The sequence below is a fragment of the Jaculus jaculus genome, chromosome 18, assembly GCF_020740685.1.
Source record: "Jaculus jaculus isolate mJacJac1 chromosome 18, mJacJac1.mat.Y.cur, whole genome shotgun sequence".
Taxonomy (NCBI): domain Eukaryota; kingdom Metazoa; phylum Chordata; class Mammalia; order Rodentia; family Dipodidae; genus Jaculus; species Jaculus jaculus.
The window spans coordinates 28,211,935-28,232,502 of NC_059119.1; the positions used below are offsets into that span (position 1 = coordinate 28,211,935).

Consider the following 20,568-nt stretch of genomic DNA (forward strand, 5'->3'; position numbering starts at 1 on the left):
CCTACGGTATTCTTTCGTTCATACCGTCATACACTTATTTGGTAGTCATTAAATCTATACCACGTGTCAGGCATAAGTCTGGTGTGCAATTGCTCTGCAAACAGCCCTAACCTTCCCCTCCCTTCCCTTCCTTATTCTCAGTGATGCTTACATAAGGACAGATAGGGTAGCAGCAACAAGGCCTATGGGATGGAGCCTTTTTTCCCAGTAGGAGGGGTGACTTAAGGAAACCTGCGGCAGGACTCCCAGCTACGGATGCATAATGAGACCAGCAAATTGTTTCCCCCAACACAACCATAGAGCTGTACAGAACTGACCGATACCGCCATTCTCAGAAGATGACCAAATGCATGAGGCAATCAGAAGACGCCTTCAGTTGAAAGCCTGCTGACCTTGAGTAACCAGTCTGTGGTGGTCCTGCCTTGGGCGGCTCCTTCCCCACGGCCTCTGGTTCAGTTCTCAGAGAGCCTCTTCCAGACTGGGGCCCATCACTGGGCCCACGCATCAGGCAAGCATGGCTCGTTCGGCGGAGCAGTCAGCAGCAGCCACATGCAGCGGGGCAGCCAGCGGGCCTGACTCTTCTGGCACAGGGAATGGAGGGGAATGGTGTTCTCGCACGGAGCGGGTACATTCCTGATAGGGCTACGTACGGGTACAGTGGAGTCCCAAGAGAAGGTCTGAGTGCCCACATACTCTTGCCAACCTTAATCCTGTGCGCATGTGCCAAGATGAGATGAGGACTCAGCAGAAAGCAAGAGCCAGGGCAAGCCCAGCAACCCCCTGAACACTGAGAGTCCTCCTTGTTCTCCACAGAGCTCTTGGTGGAAGGCAGACCCTTTAGTGGCTCATGGTGTGAAGACAACATCTGCTGAATCGCTCTCTGATTACTACCTTGCCCAGAAACAGGGGTGGCCCTAGGAAGCCAGGTTTCAAAGAAAAAGCAAGAATAAAAAGTGAACATAAGACTAAGTAGTGAACAGAGACAGTAGTGGCTGCATGCTGTGTGAGATAGGTTTTACAGATCTAGCCCAAGAAAGTTGCCAAGCAATTTGCTAATATTTAGGTGAGAGCCTATAATACATACCCAAAAGGCCTACCTTAAAAACTATTTTATTTTTATTCAAGACAGAGATGAGAGAGAGTATAAGAGAGAGAGAGAGAGAGAGCGAGCATGCCAGGTCCTCTAGCCACTGCAAAGGAACTCCAGATGCCTGTGCCACCTTGTGCATCTGGCTTATGTGGGACTTGGAGAATTGAACCCGGGTCCTTAGGCTTCACAGGCAAGAACCTTAACCGCTAAGCCATCTCTCCAGCCCAGTGCCTACTTTTTGCACTGTATGGTGGCTTATGTTTTCAACCCCAGCTCTTGAGATGCTGTGGTAGGAGGATCACAAGTTCAAGGCTAGACTAGATTGCATAATGAGATCAAAATAAATGTTATATAATTCAAACTAAAAATGTCCTCCATGGGCTCATGGGTTTGAATACGTGGCCCCTAGCTGTGGGCCTTGTTTTGTGGGGTTATAGAACCATTTGGACATGGGTCCTGCCTGGCTGGCCATTAGGAGTAGGGCTTGAGACTTATAGGCCTGTACTGATTCTGGCCCAACCTCTTCTGGATCTTCTGCGACATAATAACTCTAGCTGCATTCCCACCTCCATGACAGGGCTCAGCCTCCAGGCCTTTCCCACCATGAAAGAGCGAGTGAGTCAAATTAAATCCTTCCTCTCTTAAATGATCAGGTATTTTGTCATAGTGACGGGAAAAGTCCACACAATAAATAAATCAAATGCTGTGTTCTAGCAACAACATCAGCAAGATATGTAAAGCACAAGAAAGTGTGGCTGATATGCAAAGCCAACTGAGACCCCGAGTGTACCCACATTTTGGATCTGGCAGAAATAGACCTCTAAAAAGTACTGTAAGTATATTTAAGAAGCTAAAAGAAACATGTTTAACGAAGCATAGAGATGGGCTGGGGAGTTGGCTTTGCAATTAAGGCTTTTGCTTGTGAAACCTAAGGACCCAGGTTCGATTCCCCAGGACCCATGTAAGCCAGATGCACAAGGGAGTGCACGCTTCTAGAGTTCATTTGCAGTAGCTGGAGACCCTGGTGTGCCCATTCTATCTACCTCTTTCTCCCTCCTTTTCTCTCCAATAAATAAATAAATAAATAAATAAATAAATAAATAAATAAATAAAATATTTAACAAAGAATCATAGGGGTATATGACAACAATGAATTATTAGGATTTCAATAAGAAAATATTTTAAAAGTATAAATTACCAGGCATAGTGGTGCATGCCTTTAATCCTTGCACTCAGGAGGCAGAGGTAAGAGGATTGCCATGAGTTTAAGGCTAGCCTGAGACTACATAGTAAATTCCAGGTCAACCTGGGCTAGAATGAGACCCTACCTTGAAATAAACCCCACTCCAAAAAAGTAAATTCTTGAGTTGAAGATCTAATGACTAAAATGAAAATCCATAGAGGAGGTCTACACCAGATTTTGTGGGACAGAGGAAAGAATGAGTAGACTTGAGGGTAGAGATAACTATTCAAATTGTCCATTATTGCTGGGCCTGGTAGAACAGACCTATAATCCCAGGTATTTGACTAAGGCAGGAAGACCACATGTCAAGACATGCCTGAACCAAATAGAGTGAGTTCAAGGCCAGCCTGGCAATTTAGTGAGACTCTATTGCAAAATTAAAAGGAAAAATCGAGCTGGGGTTATAGCATATGCAACCTCAAGATTCAATTTTAATATTGAGCAAAATATCCCCACATTATCTAGTATGACCATGTGAAGAAAACATAAAAATTAGAAAACAAATGCTGAAGAAAACAGCAACTGACCTGCAGAGACCTGTGAAGCAGCTTACAGCTTTCCTAATACACATGTAATACATGCCAACCAGGCAGAGACAAGAGAAAAAAGGACATAAAAAGGCTGGCTCAGTGTGATGGGGAGAGGAGATGACAGAGAAAGCTTACACAGTGCAGAGCATTTATGTGGCAGACCCTTGTCACCTCTCAACAATGGAGGCTCGAAGTAGAAGGACAAGGCCAAAGTGCCAAAAGAGAAATTAAAATGTAGCCAAGAACCTCGGGTCAAAGAGGCTGTCCTTCAACAGGGAAGGCAAAACAATACCTGTACTGCGTAAACTAAGACTGACAGAGCTCCTTGCTGGCAGATCTGGGTTGCTAGAAATACTAAAGAAGATTTCCGGGCAGGAGGGATGGCTTGATGGTTAAGGCATTTGCCTGCGAAGCCAAAGGACCCAGGTTCGATTCCCCTGGACCCACGTTAGCCAGATGCGCAAAGGGGCGCACATGTCTGGAGTTTGTTTGCAGTGGCTGCAGGCCCTGTCGCACCCATTCTCCCCCCCACCTCCCACTTCTTTCTCTCTCAAGTAAATAAATAAATAAATAAAAGAAAGTTTCCACTAAGAACACCAGAGATGTAAAAATGAGGATTAACATGAAAATTCTGTAAGCTTATGTTTCCCATCTTTGGACAACATAGTGTGTATAAAGCCATAACTATAATAGCATATTATTGTCCCCTTCACATGTCGGCATAATATATGCATGATAATGACGCAAAGAAGGAAGGGGAAATGGAGCTGTTTTGGAATGAACTTTCTGTTTTATTGGACTTTAAGTGTTAATCCAAATTAATTGAGATAAAATGGACATTATATTCCTAGAACAACCCCGTTAAAATGATAATACAAGTGAAAAATAGACAAACTGAAATGGTATACCAGAAAGTATGGTGAAAGAGAAACAACAGCAAAAGGAGACAAGAATTACATTAAGAGCTGGGAAGATGGTTCAGCGGTTAAGGCGTTTGCCTACAAAGTCTAAAGACCCAGGTTCAATTCCCCAGTACCCAAATAAGGTCAGATGTACAAGGTGACACATGCATCTGGAGTTCATTTGCAGTGGTGGCAGGCTCTGGTGTGCCTATTCTCTCCCCTTCCTCCCCTGCCATCTATATATATGTATATATGTGTGTGTGTGTACGCCTCTTTCTCTTTCTGTCAAGTAGATAAATAAATAATATTTAAAAAGGAAATTTAATAAAAATATTAAAGAAGCCATGTGTGGTGGCGCACATCTTTAATCCCAACACTCGGGAGGCAGAGGTAGAAGGATCGCCATGAGTTTGAGGCCACCCTGAGACTACATAGTGAATTCCAGGTCAGCCTGAGCTAGAGTGAAATCCTACCTTGGAAAACAAAAAAAATTTAAAAAAATTAAAGAATTACATTAAAAGTGAATAGTCCAAATACCCAATCAAAAGGGAAAACATACATATTAGATTAGTCTACTTCCTGTAACAAAGTATCAGAGGAAGGTTATTTTATAAAGAAAGGGGGTTTATAAAGGTTTAAGATCTAGGGGCTGCGTCTGTTAATGACTTTCTCCCAAACAAGCATCAAGTGTCATGTGGCAAGACACAGGAAGGCCAAGGTTTAATCATAGAGGCTCCACCCTAATGACCTTATCTAGAACAGATCACTTCCCAAAGGTTGCACCTCTGAACAACTCTTCTTTTTTTGTAAGGAATTTGAAAACTGTGTTTATTTTTTTGTGAGGTGGGGAAGAGGGAAGGAAGAAAGGAGACAAAGAGAGAATATGGGCACATTAGGGCCTCTTGCCCCTGCAAATGGACTCCAAACACATGTGCCACTTTGCGCATCTGGTTTTATGTGGGTACTGGGGAATTGAGCCCTGGCCAGCAGACTTTCAAGCAAGTGCCTTTAATCACTGAGCCATCTCCCCAGTCCAAACTCCACTCTTCTAATATCATTGGCAGATGACTTTAAGGATCAAGCTCCTATGTGAGTGTAGGGGAGTATGCTATATCCAAATCAAGTACGTTGTGTGCAAACAGCAAGATCTGTGTGTGCTTTCTATAAGAGACAAGTCACAGATTCAAAGGTACCAACTGACAGGAAAAAGATAGGAAAAGATATGCCATAAAAATGCTGATAAGGTGGCTGGGGCAACAGCTCCATTGGCAAAGGGATTGCCGTCCAAGCCTGTGGACCTAAGTTTGCATCCGCAGCCTCCATGTCAAAGCCAGGGGGAGCAATGTGCACGTGCAGTCCTGGTGCTGGGTAGGTGGAGACATGAGAACCCACAGGGTTTGCTGGCTAGCTAGTCTAGGTTGAGGTGGTGAGCTCCAGGTTTCAATTCCACAGGACCCATGTAAGCCAGATGCACATGGGAGTGCATGTATCTGGAGTTCGTTTGCAGTGGCTGGAGGCCCTGGTGCACCCATTTTCTCTGCTCCCCCATTCTCTCTGCCTCTTTCTCCCAGATAAATAAATAAATAAATAAATAAAATATATTAAAAAATAACAACAGAGAGCAACTGAGGAAGTTACCCAACATCAACCTCTGGTCTCTACATTCATGCAGACACATGTGTACCTATATCCACACACATATGAGCACCTGCCCACATATGCACAACACACACATATGTCTATTAAAAAAAAGATTAGAACCCGGGCGTGGTGGCGCACACCTTTAATCCCAGCACTCGGGAGGCAGATGTAGGAGGATTGCCGTGAGTTCAAGGCAACCCTGAGACTACATAGTCAGCCTGAGCTAGAGTGAGATCTTACCTCGAAAAACCAAAATCAATAAATAAAAATAAAAACTAAAAAATAAGATTAGAGCAGAAATTCAGAAGCCAATGACCTAGAAAGCAGGAAAACTTCAGAGAAAAATCAATGAAACAAGAAAATTTAGTTCTTTGAGCAGGACATGGTGGCACATACCATTAATTCCAGCACTTGGGAGGCAGAGGTAGGAGGTTCACAGTGGGTTGGAGGCCATCCTGAAACTACATAGCAAATTCCAGGTCAGCCTGAGCTAGAGCAAGACCCTACCTCGAAAAACAAAAATTAGTTCTTTGAAAATGCTAATAAAACCAACAATTTTTTAAAGCCAGATTGATCAAAAAAATTTAAAAATCAGGGGCTGGAGAGATGGATCAGTGGCTAAAGGCACTTACTTGCAAAGCCTAAAAGCCTGGGCTCAATTCCCCAGTCCCAACATAAAGCCAGATGAGCAAAGTGGTGTGTGCATCTGGAAGTTTGTTTGCAGTAGCAGGAGGCCCTTGCATGCCCAAACTCACTCTCCGTGTTTGCTTCTTTCTCTCTCAAACAAATAAATGAAACGATATATATATTTTAAATCAAGGAGACTTGTATGAACCGTACAGGAATTATAAAAATATTATAAAGGAATGCCGTAAGCAACCCTAGATCAACAAAGTGAGAGCTTGGACGAAGCAGGTTGAATCCTAGGAAGACAAATTACCCAACATCTCAGACAGGATGCTTCAGTAACTAGGTCTTTGGGAGGAGGAGGGAGGAAGGTCACTTTCCAACCTACTCTTTGAGGTCACTGTCGCTTTACTGCCAAAGCCAGAGAAGACTGTGCACAAGAAAACCCCAGCCCAGCATCCTCAACGAAGTTTTGCCTCATAAGTGCACCAGAAAATGTTGGCAAAGTAAATTTCAGCAAGATACAAAAATAATTATATACAATGAGCATATAGGGTTACTTCAGGACTGTGAGATAAGTTTAATACCCGAGTAACCAACTAATGCAATGCTTAGATCATATCCAGATACTAATAGAATTGAGGATTAAAAAACTATATGGTCATTCAACGGGGGAATGGAAGTATTTTGGCAAACTCAAATGGCTATGATATTTTAAAAGAAACTATCAAAAAACTTTGAATAGAAGGAAAATTAGTCAGTCTAATGACGGTGTCTGTGGCGGATAAAGCACTTTCCATACAAGCATGAGCATTTGCGTTAGAATCCTCATCCCATTCCCCCCATAATGGACAGCAGCTGTGGGGAGCTCCTGATATCCTAGCGAGCTGCCCAGCGTGGTGGCGCACACCTTTAATCCCAGCACTCGGGAGGCAGAGGTAGGAGGATTTCCGTGAGTTGGAGGCCAGTCTGCCACTACAGAGTCAGCCTGGGCTAGAGTGAGACAATGGCCCCCACCAAATAAAGAAATCCCAGCAAGCCCGTTGCAAGAAGGGAGGCAGAGGCAGGACTAACTCCCAGAAGCCCCTGGGCCTGTCTGCCTGGCAACTGCAGCATGGTGTATGAGTGGCCCTGAAGGCGAGGCTCAACACGTGAAAGGTTGTCTTCTGCCTTCCATATGACGCTGCAGCACACACATGAACATGCACACACATACGTACACATGGTGCACATACACACAGACACATGCACTAACAAAGGTATCTATGAAAAATACAGAGTACAGAATTTTCAGCATGGCATAGAATTGTGAAAAATTGAATGTCTTCCCTCTAAAATAAAGACAATGGCTAGAGTTCCCATTGTGGCCCAATTTTTTTTAAAGATTTATGTTTTAAAGATTTTTTTTTATTTCTTTATTTATTACGGATAGAGAGAGGGAGAGAGAAGAGGGAGATAGATAGAGAGAGAGAGAGAGAGAGAGAGAGAGAGAAAGAAAGAAAGAATGGGTGCACCAGGTCCTCCAGCCATTGCAAACCAACTCCAGATGCATGCACCACCATATGCATCTGGCTTACGTAGAGAATCGAACCTGGGCCCTTAGGCTTCGTAGCATGCACCTTAACTACTAAGCTATCGCTCCAGCCCTTGTCTGACTTCTTGTCAGCATTGTGCCATGAGTGAGTTCAGGCCAGGGCAAGAGAAAGACGTAGAAAAAGGGGAACAGAAAGAAGGGAGGAAGAGCAAGAAAGACAGAGAAACCCAAACCATCCAAATTAGAAAGGAAGAAAACTGTCTTTATTTGCCAATGAGATGATCCTGTATTTGGAAAATAATCACAAGGACCAACAGAAAAAAAAAAAAAAAGTTACAGAACTAACAGGTTTCTCAAAGGTCTCAAAATGCAAGACGAACATATAAAAATCTGTTGTAATTCTTATGTTAGTAGCAACAATTCGAAAATGATTGCTTCTTGGGCTGGAGAGATGGCTTAGCAGTTAAGGCATTTGCCTGCAAAGCCAAAGGATCCAGGTTTGATTCCCTAAGTCCCACATGAGCCAAATGCACAAGGTGGCACATGCATCTGGAGTTCTTTTGCAGTGGCTGGAGGCCCTGGTGTGCCCATTCTCTCTCTCTCTCTCTCAAATAAATAAATAAAAATTTAAAAAATGATTGCTTCTCAGCCTTTTGGCCAAGATCAAGTGGAAAAATTCAAAATTTAGGGATACCTGCAACCCCACTGAGGATGGTCCCCAACAGAACGGGAGTAGAGACGAGGGAAAAGAAGGTACTAAGGCATGATGTAGCCATATGAAATATGTCGTTAATAATAATACTAATAAAAAGTATGAAAACCCCCCAAAAATTCAAAAATGAAATTAGGAATGCAACACTACTCACAATAGTATCAAAAGGAATAAACCACATGGAAATACATTTAACAATGAATTAAGGACTTATGAAAAACCACATAGCTCTGGAAAGCTGGATATCCACATGTAGAAGAATGAAGCTAGATCCCTATTTTTCACCCTGTACAAAAATTAGCTCCAAATGTATTAAAGACCTTAAAGGAAAACCTGAAACTGCTAGTGGAAACAGTAGAAAGAGCACTTCCATAGGCATGTGCAAGGACTGTCTTACTTGGGAAATAATGTCAGCAATTGACAAATAGGACCTCATGACATTAAAAAGTTCATGTAGAGCAAAGAAAACAGTTACCAAGTGAAGAAGCATTTTACAGAATGGGAGAAATCTTTGCTAGCTAGCCATCTAATAGCAGATTCATATCTATGTCAGAATATAAAATAACAGGAAATCAAACAATCCAATCAATAAGTGGGCTGCTGAAATGAACAGACAATTCACAAATGATGAAATACATATGGCCAATAAACATGAAAAATAGTCAACTAAAATTGAAATTGGGAGTAGAGAGATAGCTCAGAATTTAAGGCACTTTCTTGCAAAGCTTAATGACTTGTGTTCAGTTCCTCAGTACCCATGTAAAGGCAGATGCACAAAGTGGCTCATGCATCTGGAGTTCATCTGCAGTGGCTACAGGCCCTGGCATGTCCATTCTCTCTTCTCTCTATTGCTCTCTGCTTGCAAATAAATAAATAAATAAATAATATTTTTAACTCAAAAAATTGAGGTTGTATTTTACCACAGACAGAAAGGCTGTCATTAAGAAAACAAATTTTAAAAATGCTTGTGAGGATGTCGATAAGAGAGAAGCCTTGGGCTGCGGAGATGGCTTAGCGGTTAAGGTGCTTGCCTGCAAAGCCTAAGGACCCAGGTTTGATTCCTCAGGACCCATGTAAGTCAGTTGCACAAGGGGGTTCATGCATCTGGAGTTCATTTGCAGTAGCTGAAAGCCCTGGTGTGCCCCTTCTCTCTCTCTGCCTCTTTCTCCCCTTCATCTCTCCCTCCCTCAAATAAATGAAATAAAATAGTAAAAAGAAAGAAAGAAAGAGAGAGAAGCCTTAAACAATGTTGGTTTGTGAGGATGTAAATTAGACCAGCCACTATGGAAGTTAGTATGGAAGTTCCTTAAAAAAGCAAATAGAGCTAGGCATGGTGACGTATGCCTTTAATTCCAGCATTTAGGAGGTTGAAGTAGGAGGATTGTTGTGAGTTCAAGGCCACCTTGAGACTGCATAGTGAATTCCAGGCCAGCCTGGGCTAAAGCAAGACCCTACCTCAAAAAATCCTGATTTACCATATGACCTAGTTACAACACTCCTGGGTATTCGTCTCACAGACTCTGAGTCAACACATCACAGAAATCCTTGCACATCAATGTTTATTGCAGCACTATTCATAATAGCAAAGTTCTGAAACCAGCCTCGTGTCCAACAGCAGAGGGATGGATTAAGAAAATGCGACACACACACACACACACACACACACACACACACACACACACAATAGATTTTTTTTTCAGCTATAAAGAGTGAACTTATCTCACTTGAAGGAAAATGGACAATGTAACTGGAGATATTCATGTGAAGCAAATTTAGCCAGTCTCAGAAAGAAAAAAAAAAAATGTTCCCACCCCCTTTTTTTGAGGTAAGGTCTCCCTTTCTAGCTGAGGTTGACCTGTAATTCACTATGTAGTCTCAGGGTTGCCTTGAACTCACAGAGATCCTCCTACCTCTGCCTCCCAAGTGCTGGGATTCAAGGCGTGTGCCACCATGCCTGGCAGTTCCTAGGTTTTATATAGATATCATGTGTACAGCTATGACATGAATGAAGTGACTCTGAGGCTGGAGAGATGGCTTGGCAGTTAAGGCCCTTGCCTGTGAAGCCTAAGGATCCAGGTTTGATTCTCCAGGACCCACATAAGCCAGATGCACAAGGTGACACATGCATCTGGCGTTCTTTTGCAGTGGCTGGAGGCCCTGGAGTGCCTACTTTCTCTCTCATAAATAAAAAAAATAAAATAAAATAAAATAAAATAAAATAAAATAAAATAAATGACTCTCTCTGGGGCACAAAGGGAACTAACAGGGGGAGAGAGGGGGTGAGAAGAATGAGGAGAATCTGTTCGACGTTGATGTTTATATAAGGACATTATAAAACACAAAGCCCTTCGGTGATCTTGAGAAGCTAAGGAAGAAGTGAATACATAGGGGCACCCCTCTGTTTACGAAGCCGAAGGCTCAGCACTGTCCGGGTGACACCCCTCTCTCTTCAGGTTGGCCTCAAGTTCATATAAGTACTGTGCGCTGACTGACTGTGCCACCAGCACATGATTGGCCTAAAGTTCAAATGTGACCAGATCGAAGTCACAGGAGCCTTTATTTAGGGTTGAAATGGACACGCTGATCTCAAGTTTTACATAAAAACACGAAGGACTTGGGAAGAGGCAAAAATAATTTTATGAAAGAATAGACTCTGAGGCTACTTGATTGCAAACATGCCCCGAGGGATGCTAACCAAGATAGCGTGGCATTGGTACGAGATAGGGGTGAAGGTGGGTGGAGTGTTGCGGTGGTCTGGTTTAGGCGTCCCGCATAAACTCAGGTGCTCTGAACCCTAGGTTCCCAGCTGATGGAGATTTGGGAGTTAGCACCTCCTGGAGGGAGTGTATTGTTGGGGGCCGGCTTATGGGTGTTACAGCCAGTTTCCCCTTGCCAGTGTTTGGCACACTCTCCTGTTGCTATACCAGGGGGTGATGTCCACCGTTTGCTCATGCCATCGTTTTCCCTGCCATCATGGAGCTTCCCCTCGAGCCTGTAAGCCAAAATAAGCCTTTTTATTCCCTCCACAAGCTGGTCTTGGTCGGGTGATTTCTGCCAGCAACGTGAACCTGATTGCAACAAATAGTGTCAAGGATCCAGCGTTAAATCTCTGCAGTCCATGTCTGTGTACAAATGTCCTTGGACAATCAAATGAGGGGAAAGATAATTTTCTATCAAATGTATTGGAAAAATTGGCTCTCCACTTGCCACGAAAGCAAAGCAAATCCTTTGACTTTGATTCACATTATAGATAAAAATTAACACAAAATGTATTATAGATCTAAGTTGGGCACATGCCTAGAACCCTAGCGCTCTGGAGACTGAGGCAGGAGGATCATGAATGCAACATAAAGGTGGACTATGTAATATGTTCCAGGCCATCTTGAGCTATCTTGAAATATAAAACAACAACAAAACAAAAACAATTGTCATAGACTTAAATGTAAGTGCTACAATGAAACAACTTCTAGAAGCAAGCATAGGAGAAAACACTTGTGATGTTCACTTTAGGCAAAAGCTCCTAAATACCACGTAAAATCATGATGTACCAAGAAAAATAAATGAGACTTCATCAAAATTTAACATTCAGTTTAAAATTTCCAGAATTAAGTGCACCATTAAGAAAATGAAGTCAAGCTGCATTGGAGAAAAATGTTGGCAGATTGTGTATGTGGTAAAAAAAATAAAATTCCTACCTAGAGTATATAAAAAAGTTTTACAACTCTAGTAATAAAACAGCCCAATTAAAAATTGGGCAACGAGTTTGAACAGGCACATTGCCAAAGAAAGCATAAAAATGGCTAATCGGCAAGAAAAGTATGGCCCAGCATCATGAGTTGTTAGGCAAGTGCATTTCAAGCTCCCAACGTTCTGATCCCTGTTATCCACTGGGATCACTCTCCCAAACAGGACTGTAGCCGATGTCGTGGAGGGTAGGGAGCAACTGGGATCCTCACCTATGGGTGAGAATGAAAACTGGTACACAGACTGAAAAAGGCATCCATGGTTTCTTAAATAAATTTATCATATGGCCCAGCGAGGGCAATGAGACCACCGGTCAGTGGAAACACATGTATGGAGATGCTCACAGTAGCGGGGTTCTTGAGAACAGAGAGCTGAAAACATCTCTGGACTCCAGGAACTGGACAAGCGGAGCGCACGTCCGCACAACTGCATCTCGTCGAGCTCACAGCGAGGCCGCAGGGATGAGGGTGAGCCTCAAAACCTTACTCAGGCTGTTTGGGACAAGCCTGATTGCATCTAGATAAAATACCCAGGAACGGGAAATTTGTAGACAGAACCCTGTTCAATAAACTGGATTCGGGACTGGGGACTAATGGAAAATGAGCTCAGGGGAAGTTTATGGGCTGACAAAAACGTCCTAAAACAGGGCTGGGAAGATGGCTTAGCAATTAAGGCACTTACTTGCAAGCTTGCTGGCCCAGGTTCAAATCCCCAGTGCCCACATAGAGCCAATGCACAAGGTGGCACATGCATCTGGAGTTCAGCCCATTCTCTCTTTCTCCCTTCACTTCCTGTTTGTAAGAAATTTATAAAGTGTCCTAAAACTAGATTATGATGACAGCTGGACAACTCTCTAAGTGGACTGAAAGTCATTGACCGGTGCATTTACAAGTGGTGGCTTCATTATCTGTACCGTACACATCAATGAAGCTGCTAAGATTCATTGCTGTAGAAAAATGGTATTAAGCTGGGTGTGGCAGCACACACCTTTAATCCCAGCACTCTGGAGACAGAGGTAGGAGGATCGCTGAGAGTTAGAGGCCACCCTGAGACTACATAGTGAATTCCAGGACAGCCTGGGCCAGAGTGAGACCCTACCTCAAAAAACCAAAAAAAAAAAAAAAAAAAAAGATACTAACTGTTCTAAGTAGGATCTTCAATGTCCCCTCAGAGGCCGTTATGCTGAAAGCTTGGCCTCCAGGGTGCTGTGACTGGAAAGCAGTGGAACCTTTAAGAAGCAGAAGTCTTCAGGTCTTGGCAGGGGGGAATGTCCTTGAAGGAGGCCGTGGGACTCTGGCTCTTCTTGTTCCTCTTCTTTAGCTCCTGGCCTGCTCCGCCGCATGCCTGCGCTGTGCACTGCCTTGCCACAGGCCCGAAGTAAGCCGGCCAAGTGGTCCTGGCCTGAGACCTCAAAAGCAGTGAGCCTTCTCTCTTCCTAAATTGATCATCTAAGACAATAGCAAGTAGAGTGGAGACAAATAAAGCAAGAAATGTACGCACGACGCTCGGGCGAGATTGTAATGAGTGCGGTCATTAGGTGGTCGTTGGTGTGGTCATTAGTATTGCCAGTCCCCCTCTTCTAAAATACATGTAGGACTATACTTCCAGGACACCTGTGAATTACTGGGGCAGTGTTTCTTTTTTAATTTAAGTTTTTATTGACAACTTCTACACTTACAGACAATGAACTGTGATATTTCCTCCCCTCCCCCACTTTCCCCTTCACAACTCTGCTCTCCATCATATCCCCTCCCTCTCTACGTTAGTCTCTCTAGTATTTTGATGTCATCGTCTTTTCCTATTATGAGGGTCTTGTGAAGGCATTGCTAGGCACTGGGAGGTCATGGATATCGAGGCCAACTTCTGTCTGGGCAGCTGCACTGTAAGGAGTGGTGCCCTTCCTTTGGCCCTTCCATCCCTTCCGCCACCTCTTCCGCAATGGACCCTGGGCCTTGGAAGATGTGATAGAGATGTTTCAGGGCTGAGCATTCCTCTGTCACTTCTTCTCAGCACCATGCTGCCTTTGGGGTCATCCCGGTGGTCACTGGGGCAGTGTTTTTTGAGGCCCATAGATGTGAGTGGAGTGTGCTATTTCCAGGCTGAGGATCTCTTCACCGACATGAGGCCTGACCAAAAGCTTGCTCTCTCGCCTCAAGGTCTCACTGCTCCATCACTCTGGGTGTTGCTATCAGTGTGATAGACAGGACCTACACCTTATGGTCTTTGAGATCTGAGAGCTGAGGCCTGACGATGGTACAACCTACTCCATTCTGGATCAGGCGGTCAGAGAAGGCCCCAGCGACAAGGGAGGTTTAGGCAAAACTTTCAAGGCAATTTGGAAGTGAAGATTTCTGGAAAGTGGACAGAGAACAGGTGAAGCCCTGGCATGTCTGAGCTAGTGAGGAGGCTGGCATGGCTGGTGTCGAATGAGTAGGAGATATGGCAGGAGATGGTGTGATAGGTAACAGAGGAGGAGAGCCCAGGAGGCCAGTGAGAAGCAGTCAGTGGTCTAGCGGAGTGCATGACGGATCTGAGGAGATTTCCACCTCTTACACGTCCGCCATCTGCAGTAAGGGGAGAGGGCATGGTTTTACCAGAGGCATGGGGGAGGACCGCGATACGGCACCCCCACTCTGTCTCTGGCCTCCATCCGAGAGGAGAGGATGTATTCAAAGGCCTTCTCCTCTTTGCAGACACTCTCTGGGAATGGAAAGAGGCCACTGTCTTAGCACCATGATCCAGCCATCAGTGTCTCCTGGGATTGGTGGGGGGAGGGGCGCGGCAAGAGGGTCAACTATAGGGAGAAGCTGCAGTCCTTAGGGGAGAACCAAGTAGAAAAGTGGGGGGAGCCTAGGGGAGCTGGTGAGCAGAGGCAGCCATAGGTCAGTGAAGGGGCCACAGCGAGAGCTTACCCTTGCTTCCCGCTAGAAGGAAAGCTTAGGCAGGACCTTGATCTGGCAGAAATTGTGTGCAAAGCGAAGAAGTGAGCTACCACAGCAGAATCTAACCCCTAAAAACCATGTACTTATCCAAAATCCCTGAGAATTTCAGTCAAAAGCAAACTCAAGCCAGGCATGGTGACCACACCTTTAATCCCAGCACTCGGGAGGCAGAGGTAGCAGGATCACCATGAGTTCAAGGCCACCCTGAGACTACACAGTGAATTCCAGGTCAGCCTGTGTGGGCTAGAGCAAAACCCTACCTTGAAAAACAAACAAGAAAAGTAAACTCATGGGCTGGAGAGATGGCTCAGCAGTTAAGGCACTCGCCTGCAAAGTGGAATGATCCAAGGTTCAATTCCCCAGAACCCATGTAAAGCCAGATGCACAAAGAAGTGCATGTATCTGGCGTTCCTTTGCAGAGGCTGGAGGCTCTGGGGCACCATTGTCTCTCTTCTCTCTCTCTCTCTGCTTACAAATAAATAGATAAAAATATTTTTAGAAAAGCAAACTCATGTTCCTCAATAATATTTTATAGGAGTGAGGGAAGAAAGGAGAGAGAAAGAAAGAGAGAGAAAGAGAGAGAGAGAGAGAGAGAGAGAGAGAGACCATCACTATCACTATCAGATCAAAGGTTGGAAAGAGAGACAGCATCTCCCTGCCCTAGTGAGCTCTTGCCATGAAATGATACTGTCCTACTTCTCAAAGTTGCACAAGTATTTGAGATCAGCTTGGCCACATAATTGTGTAAGCAAAAGGAAAGATATAGGAGCCGGGCATGGTGGCGCACACCTTTAATCCCAGCACTCAGGAGGCACGGGTAGGAGGATCACTGTGAGTTCGAGGACACCCTGAGACTACAGAGTGAATTCCAGGTCAGCCTGGGCTAGAGCGAGACCCTACCTCAAACAACCAAAATAAAATAAAATCGAAGGAAAGCCGCACGGATACTTGCTATGTCACAGATAGGTTGAGTGAAAAAGTCCAACACAGAAGGTTACATGTCTACTTATCAGAGCTACCGAGCAGGGAGACAGGGGACGTGGGGAGGGCAGGGACGGGGTGGGGGGAAGGCTGCCAGGGCTGAGGTTACTGGGTGTGGCCTGCTTGATGACTGCTACATATTCTGGGTGAGGAAAATGCTTCCTCTAGCTAGACAGAGGTGGTGGCCACACAACATTCCGTGTGTATGGACTTTTCACTGCAAAACTGTGAATATTAGATCATGTCAATTCCACTTTAATACAAAAATTAATTCAGTTTATTTCATTACATTCACATACAATATCACCTTTGTCCCTTTCTCAAGGGATTGGTTCCTACCCTCTGTCAAAGGGGGACAATTATTCCAAACAAATCTGGTGACTGGACCTCTCACAAAAGCCAGTGACTTTCGCGTTGAAGCTGGATGGTGGCTGTGACCACCCCCTGCTCCCCCCCCCCCATATTGTCAGATCCCCAGGCTCTCAACTGCTCTTCTCTCCGCCTTCACCCAGAAAACCAAAGGGAGACACGTTCCCAGCAACAGCCCAGCCCAGACAGAGTCCAGCATGAGCTTCCTGTGCGCCCAGTCCAGTCTCTAAGCACTGGTTCCCTCCTCACCCCGCACATGCCTGCTCTGAGCCTGGCAAGACTGCCAAGTGGCACCCGAGGGCTCCTGCACACTGCCTACCGTCTGAGGCTGGTGGCAGCTTGAAAATATGCCACTGCCTGGGAGCCACCAAACGTCAATTAAACCCCAACCTCTAGGGAAGGAGGCCAGAGATTCTGGACAGTGCCTCCACTCATTCTATGTAGGAGGGTGTTGGGGGATAGGGCAGACCACTGAAGGCATCTCTCCTGCCAGCTTCACCTGACAATGGGTGCCCAGGTCCCAGATGACCAGGGAACATCACCCTATGAGCAGCCCTGCCTGGTATGAACTAAAAGTTCCCAGAGAAAACGCTACATTTGCTACACCAACTTCTAGCAAGGCTGAATAGATTGATATAACTCCTGTGATCACAGAGAGATGTACTTTGCAAGTTCAGAGCCTAATTGCCTTGGGCTACCTTTAGCCCTTAAATAGCCTTTACAGCTCACCTCTGGGTCGAACCTAACTTCCTGGTTAAAAAAAAAAAAAGGTGAAACCTTTTTGGAATGCACTGATAGACCACCAGCTTCTACTAACCCAAGAGCTAAGAATGTCATCAGATAATACCTGAAACCTACGGCGGAGATTTCTTCGTTTCGCTGTAACCCGCCTACCTGATGGTCAGTCAATATATTTGAAAAGTGCGTTGATTTTTGACTTTCTTTTGTTCTGTAACTATAAAACCTACATGAAATTGTTAACACATGGGAACATGTAGTTAGGCTAACATGAATCAGTGTTCCCTGGCCACAGTCACTTATATTTCTCATCTCCTGTGAGTGAGACCTGTGTCTTTCGCATTGATACTGGGATCTGGCCAGAGCCACACACTTGAGCAGCATCTATAATAGCCTTTACCTATATGTCCCGGCACCAGCAGTACACGCCCAGACAACATCTGACCTTTCTTCTACTTCAGATAACCATGACTCCCCCAGAACTCCCTGGTACTACAGAACCAGCCTCCCTGTTTCTGTCAGGCTGCATTGTCTCCAGGCTCAGATACAGAGTCACCTTGTCACTCCCAGCAAAGGCCTTGCCTGGCACCACAGCCTTCTGTGGACACAGCGGTTCCCACAGACTTTAGTGTCATCAGAGCCCTTGGCCACTGGAGCCAAAGCTCCCTGACTATCGGCTGTCATGTTGGAGCTGGCTTGTCAGGTAGGCACAGAGCAGACAGCTATGTTCAGAGCTGAGTGCCAGGTCACCAGCCAGTTCTGAAAGCTGAAGGAGGGTAGGAGCTCAGTCATGGATGCTGCTTGGTGCCCTTAGCCCACAAGACTGAAATGGCCTCAGGTGACTCTGCCTGCAAGCAAGAAGCGAAGCCCACCAGCAACCATTCCCCACATCAGCAGAACGAAATCCTTACTGAAATATCTGGCGGCGAAGGTCCTTCTTTTGCTGGAAGCTGTGGGCAGCATGGTGAAGCTGGCAGAGCGCAGATTTCTCCCGTATGCTCTTCAGAGAGAAGCAACCACATCCTCGGCCGACAAGCTAATTCCTGGTTTCCAGTAACAGGAGATCAGAGTCTATAGGAAAGAAATATATTTAGAATGCCCTTTATCTGGCGTTTGCCTGGGTTTCAAACACGAAGCCTGTAGTGTGAGGAATGAGTTTCTTGAAGGAATGTGCACCGGGAGGTACTGGACTGGACTTGGGGGAAGTCACAGAGGAGCTGGGTATCAGTTCCTCAAATCTGTAAAATGGGGCCAGCAATGACGACTGTCTCTCAGAAGGAACAGAGGCTGCCCGGAGCGGCGTCGGCGGAAGTAAGGGGACTTGTGAACCGCAGAGACCTGACTACTTGCCAGCTGCCAGATGTGATTTTTAAAAATATTTTAGAGCTGGAGAGATGGGTTAGTGGTTAATGCACTTGCCTACAAAACCTAAGGACCCATGTACAATCTCTCTCCAGATCCCACGTAAGCCAGGTGCACAAGGTGACAAGGTGGAGCAAACACAAGGTCGCACATGTGCACTGGGCGGTGCAAAGCGTCTGGAGTTTGATTGCAGTGGCAGAGGCCCTGGCCGCGCCGATTCTATCTTTCCCTCTCCCTCGGGAAAAAAAAAAAAAAAAATATATATATATATATATATATATATTTATTTATATATATATATATATATATATATATATATATATATATATTTATATATATATAGGTAGATATATAGGTAGGGTCTCACTCTAGCTCAGGCTGACCTGGAATTCACTCTGTAGTCTCAGGTGGCCTCGAACTCACAGCGATCCTCCTACCTCTGCCTCCCTAGTGCTGGGATTAAAGGTGTGTGCCACCACGCCCAGCTTAAAAAAAAATACATGTGGCTTCTGGGGAAGGTGAACCTGGGCCATCAAGCTCTGTAAGCAAGCACTGTAACCACTGAGCCAGCTCTCCAGCCCTCGATTTGATTTTTGTAATGCGCTGGCCTGGCTGAGGGGACACATGCACAAACGGTGGCCTTGATTGTGCAGGGTGACTCCTGGCTTTCCCTGCGGCCTCCTGAGGGGGTGTGCACCAAGCCTGTCCCAGGAGAGAGACTGGACTCGTTCTCACACCCACTGGGAATCCACAAAGCCCGTGCCATACCCTCACCGAGCACCTCAGCTGCAAAGCACGCAGCTTCTGCATTCTATTTTTGGAAACTTTAACACCATGACTGCATCATTGACAGTTGTGGAAAACAGAAACATCCGGAGTATAAAACAGCCACTTGACGTGTCTGCCACCGTCGACATCATTCACACAGGCGTCCTGGTGACGTAAAACCAAGGCGAGGCTCTAAGGCAGTGGGGGGCAGTGTCAGCTGTTAAGCACAATACAGCATGCCTGTAGGTGGAGAATGAACTGGGAGGAGAAACCCAGAATAGTCTCCCCCGACCTGCCTTGTCTCCTTGCCGCACGGCTGTGCTCCTATCAGGCCTGTGACCACGTCCACCACTCACTGCCCTAAAGACAAAGGAAGCACGTCACCTCCGTGTGGGGTGTGCCCGTCCAGCCTAGACTTTGGGGAAGCGGGCACTCGGACTGTTACCACCATCCTACAGATGGCGGAGGCCGGGGTTTGAGGATCCTGGACAGTATTCCGTGGGCAGGGTACTCTATAAGTCCGTGTCTTAGGATTTGAGGACAGCCTTTTCGACTCTCAGTCTTCCAGGGAGGAGCAATGGGACAGCACGGGAAGGGGAGCAGACTGTGACTCTGGGGACTGATCTGGCGCCGGTGGCTCAGCATTAAATCTACGAGGGAACACATCTGAGTTTCCAGCGTGACCCTGGACCCAGAAGTGCAGGAGTTTAGCCAGCACGGACGGGTCAGAGCTCACAGCGGAATGGGAGCTCCCAGGCATTGGGTAGTGAGGCAGGCGGCGGGGAGGGTGGTCTAAGAGCTGAGGGCCTTGGGGCTGGGCCGGAGGGGCTCAGGGTGACCACTTCTCAGTGTCCTCCGGGAGGGATGGGCGGACAAGGTGTGTAAGTGTGTGTAGGGGATGGACGTGATGGGCAGCTTTCCTGTCCTAGGTTTAAAATGAGAAGGTTCTGGGTTCAAGCCCAGTTTTCTCATTTTCCTTGCTGTGTGTGCTTGGACATGAGGTAGAATTAGAAACAAAAAACAAAAAACAAACAAGTACCCAGTTAAATTTGTGTAAGCATGTTCCAATCATGGCATGCTAAAGTGGTGGTCACCATTCACCTGAAACACTTTCAGACTTTACTGGGAACCCCTGCTTCTTTCTTTTTTTTTTTTTAATTTTAGTCTTTTGAGGTAAGATTTTACTCTAGCCCAGGCTGACCTGGAATTCACTGTGTAGTCTCAGGGTGGCCTCTAAGTCTTGGTGATCCTTTTACCTCTGCCTCCCGAGTGTTGGGATTAAAAGCATGCACCACCATGCCTGGCTTGAGCCCCTGCATTTTATCTGGGATCCTTCTATCTTGTCAGTTACCTGCTTTCTTTTTGGTGTCTTTCCATTGTGAATG

At 45.6% G+C, this 20,568-nt stretch overlaps 1 protein-coding gene across 4 annotated transcripts in view; it reads right to left on the bottom strand.

The window, feature by feature from the left end:
* Arhgap22 (Rho GTPase activating protein 22) overlaps nt 1-18,016 on the bottom strand; it is a 207,331-nt gene extending 189,315 nt beyond the window's left edge. For all 4 annotated transcript variants that reach the window (XM_045137705.1, XM_004658038.2, XM_012948667.2 and 1 more), the window contains exon 1: nt 17,965-18,016. In XM_045137705.1, the coding sequence (XP_044993640.1) occupies nt 17,965-18,016 (52 nt within the window). The remainder of the gene's footprint in view (nt 1-17,964) is intronic.
* Between the last annotated feature and the right edge of the window lie 2,552 nt (nt 18,017-20,568).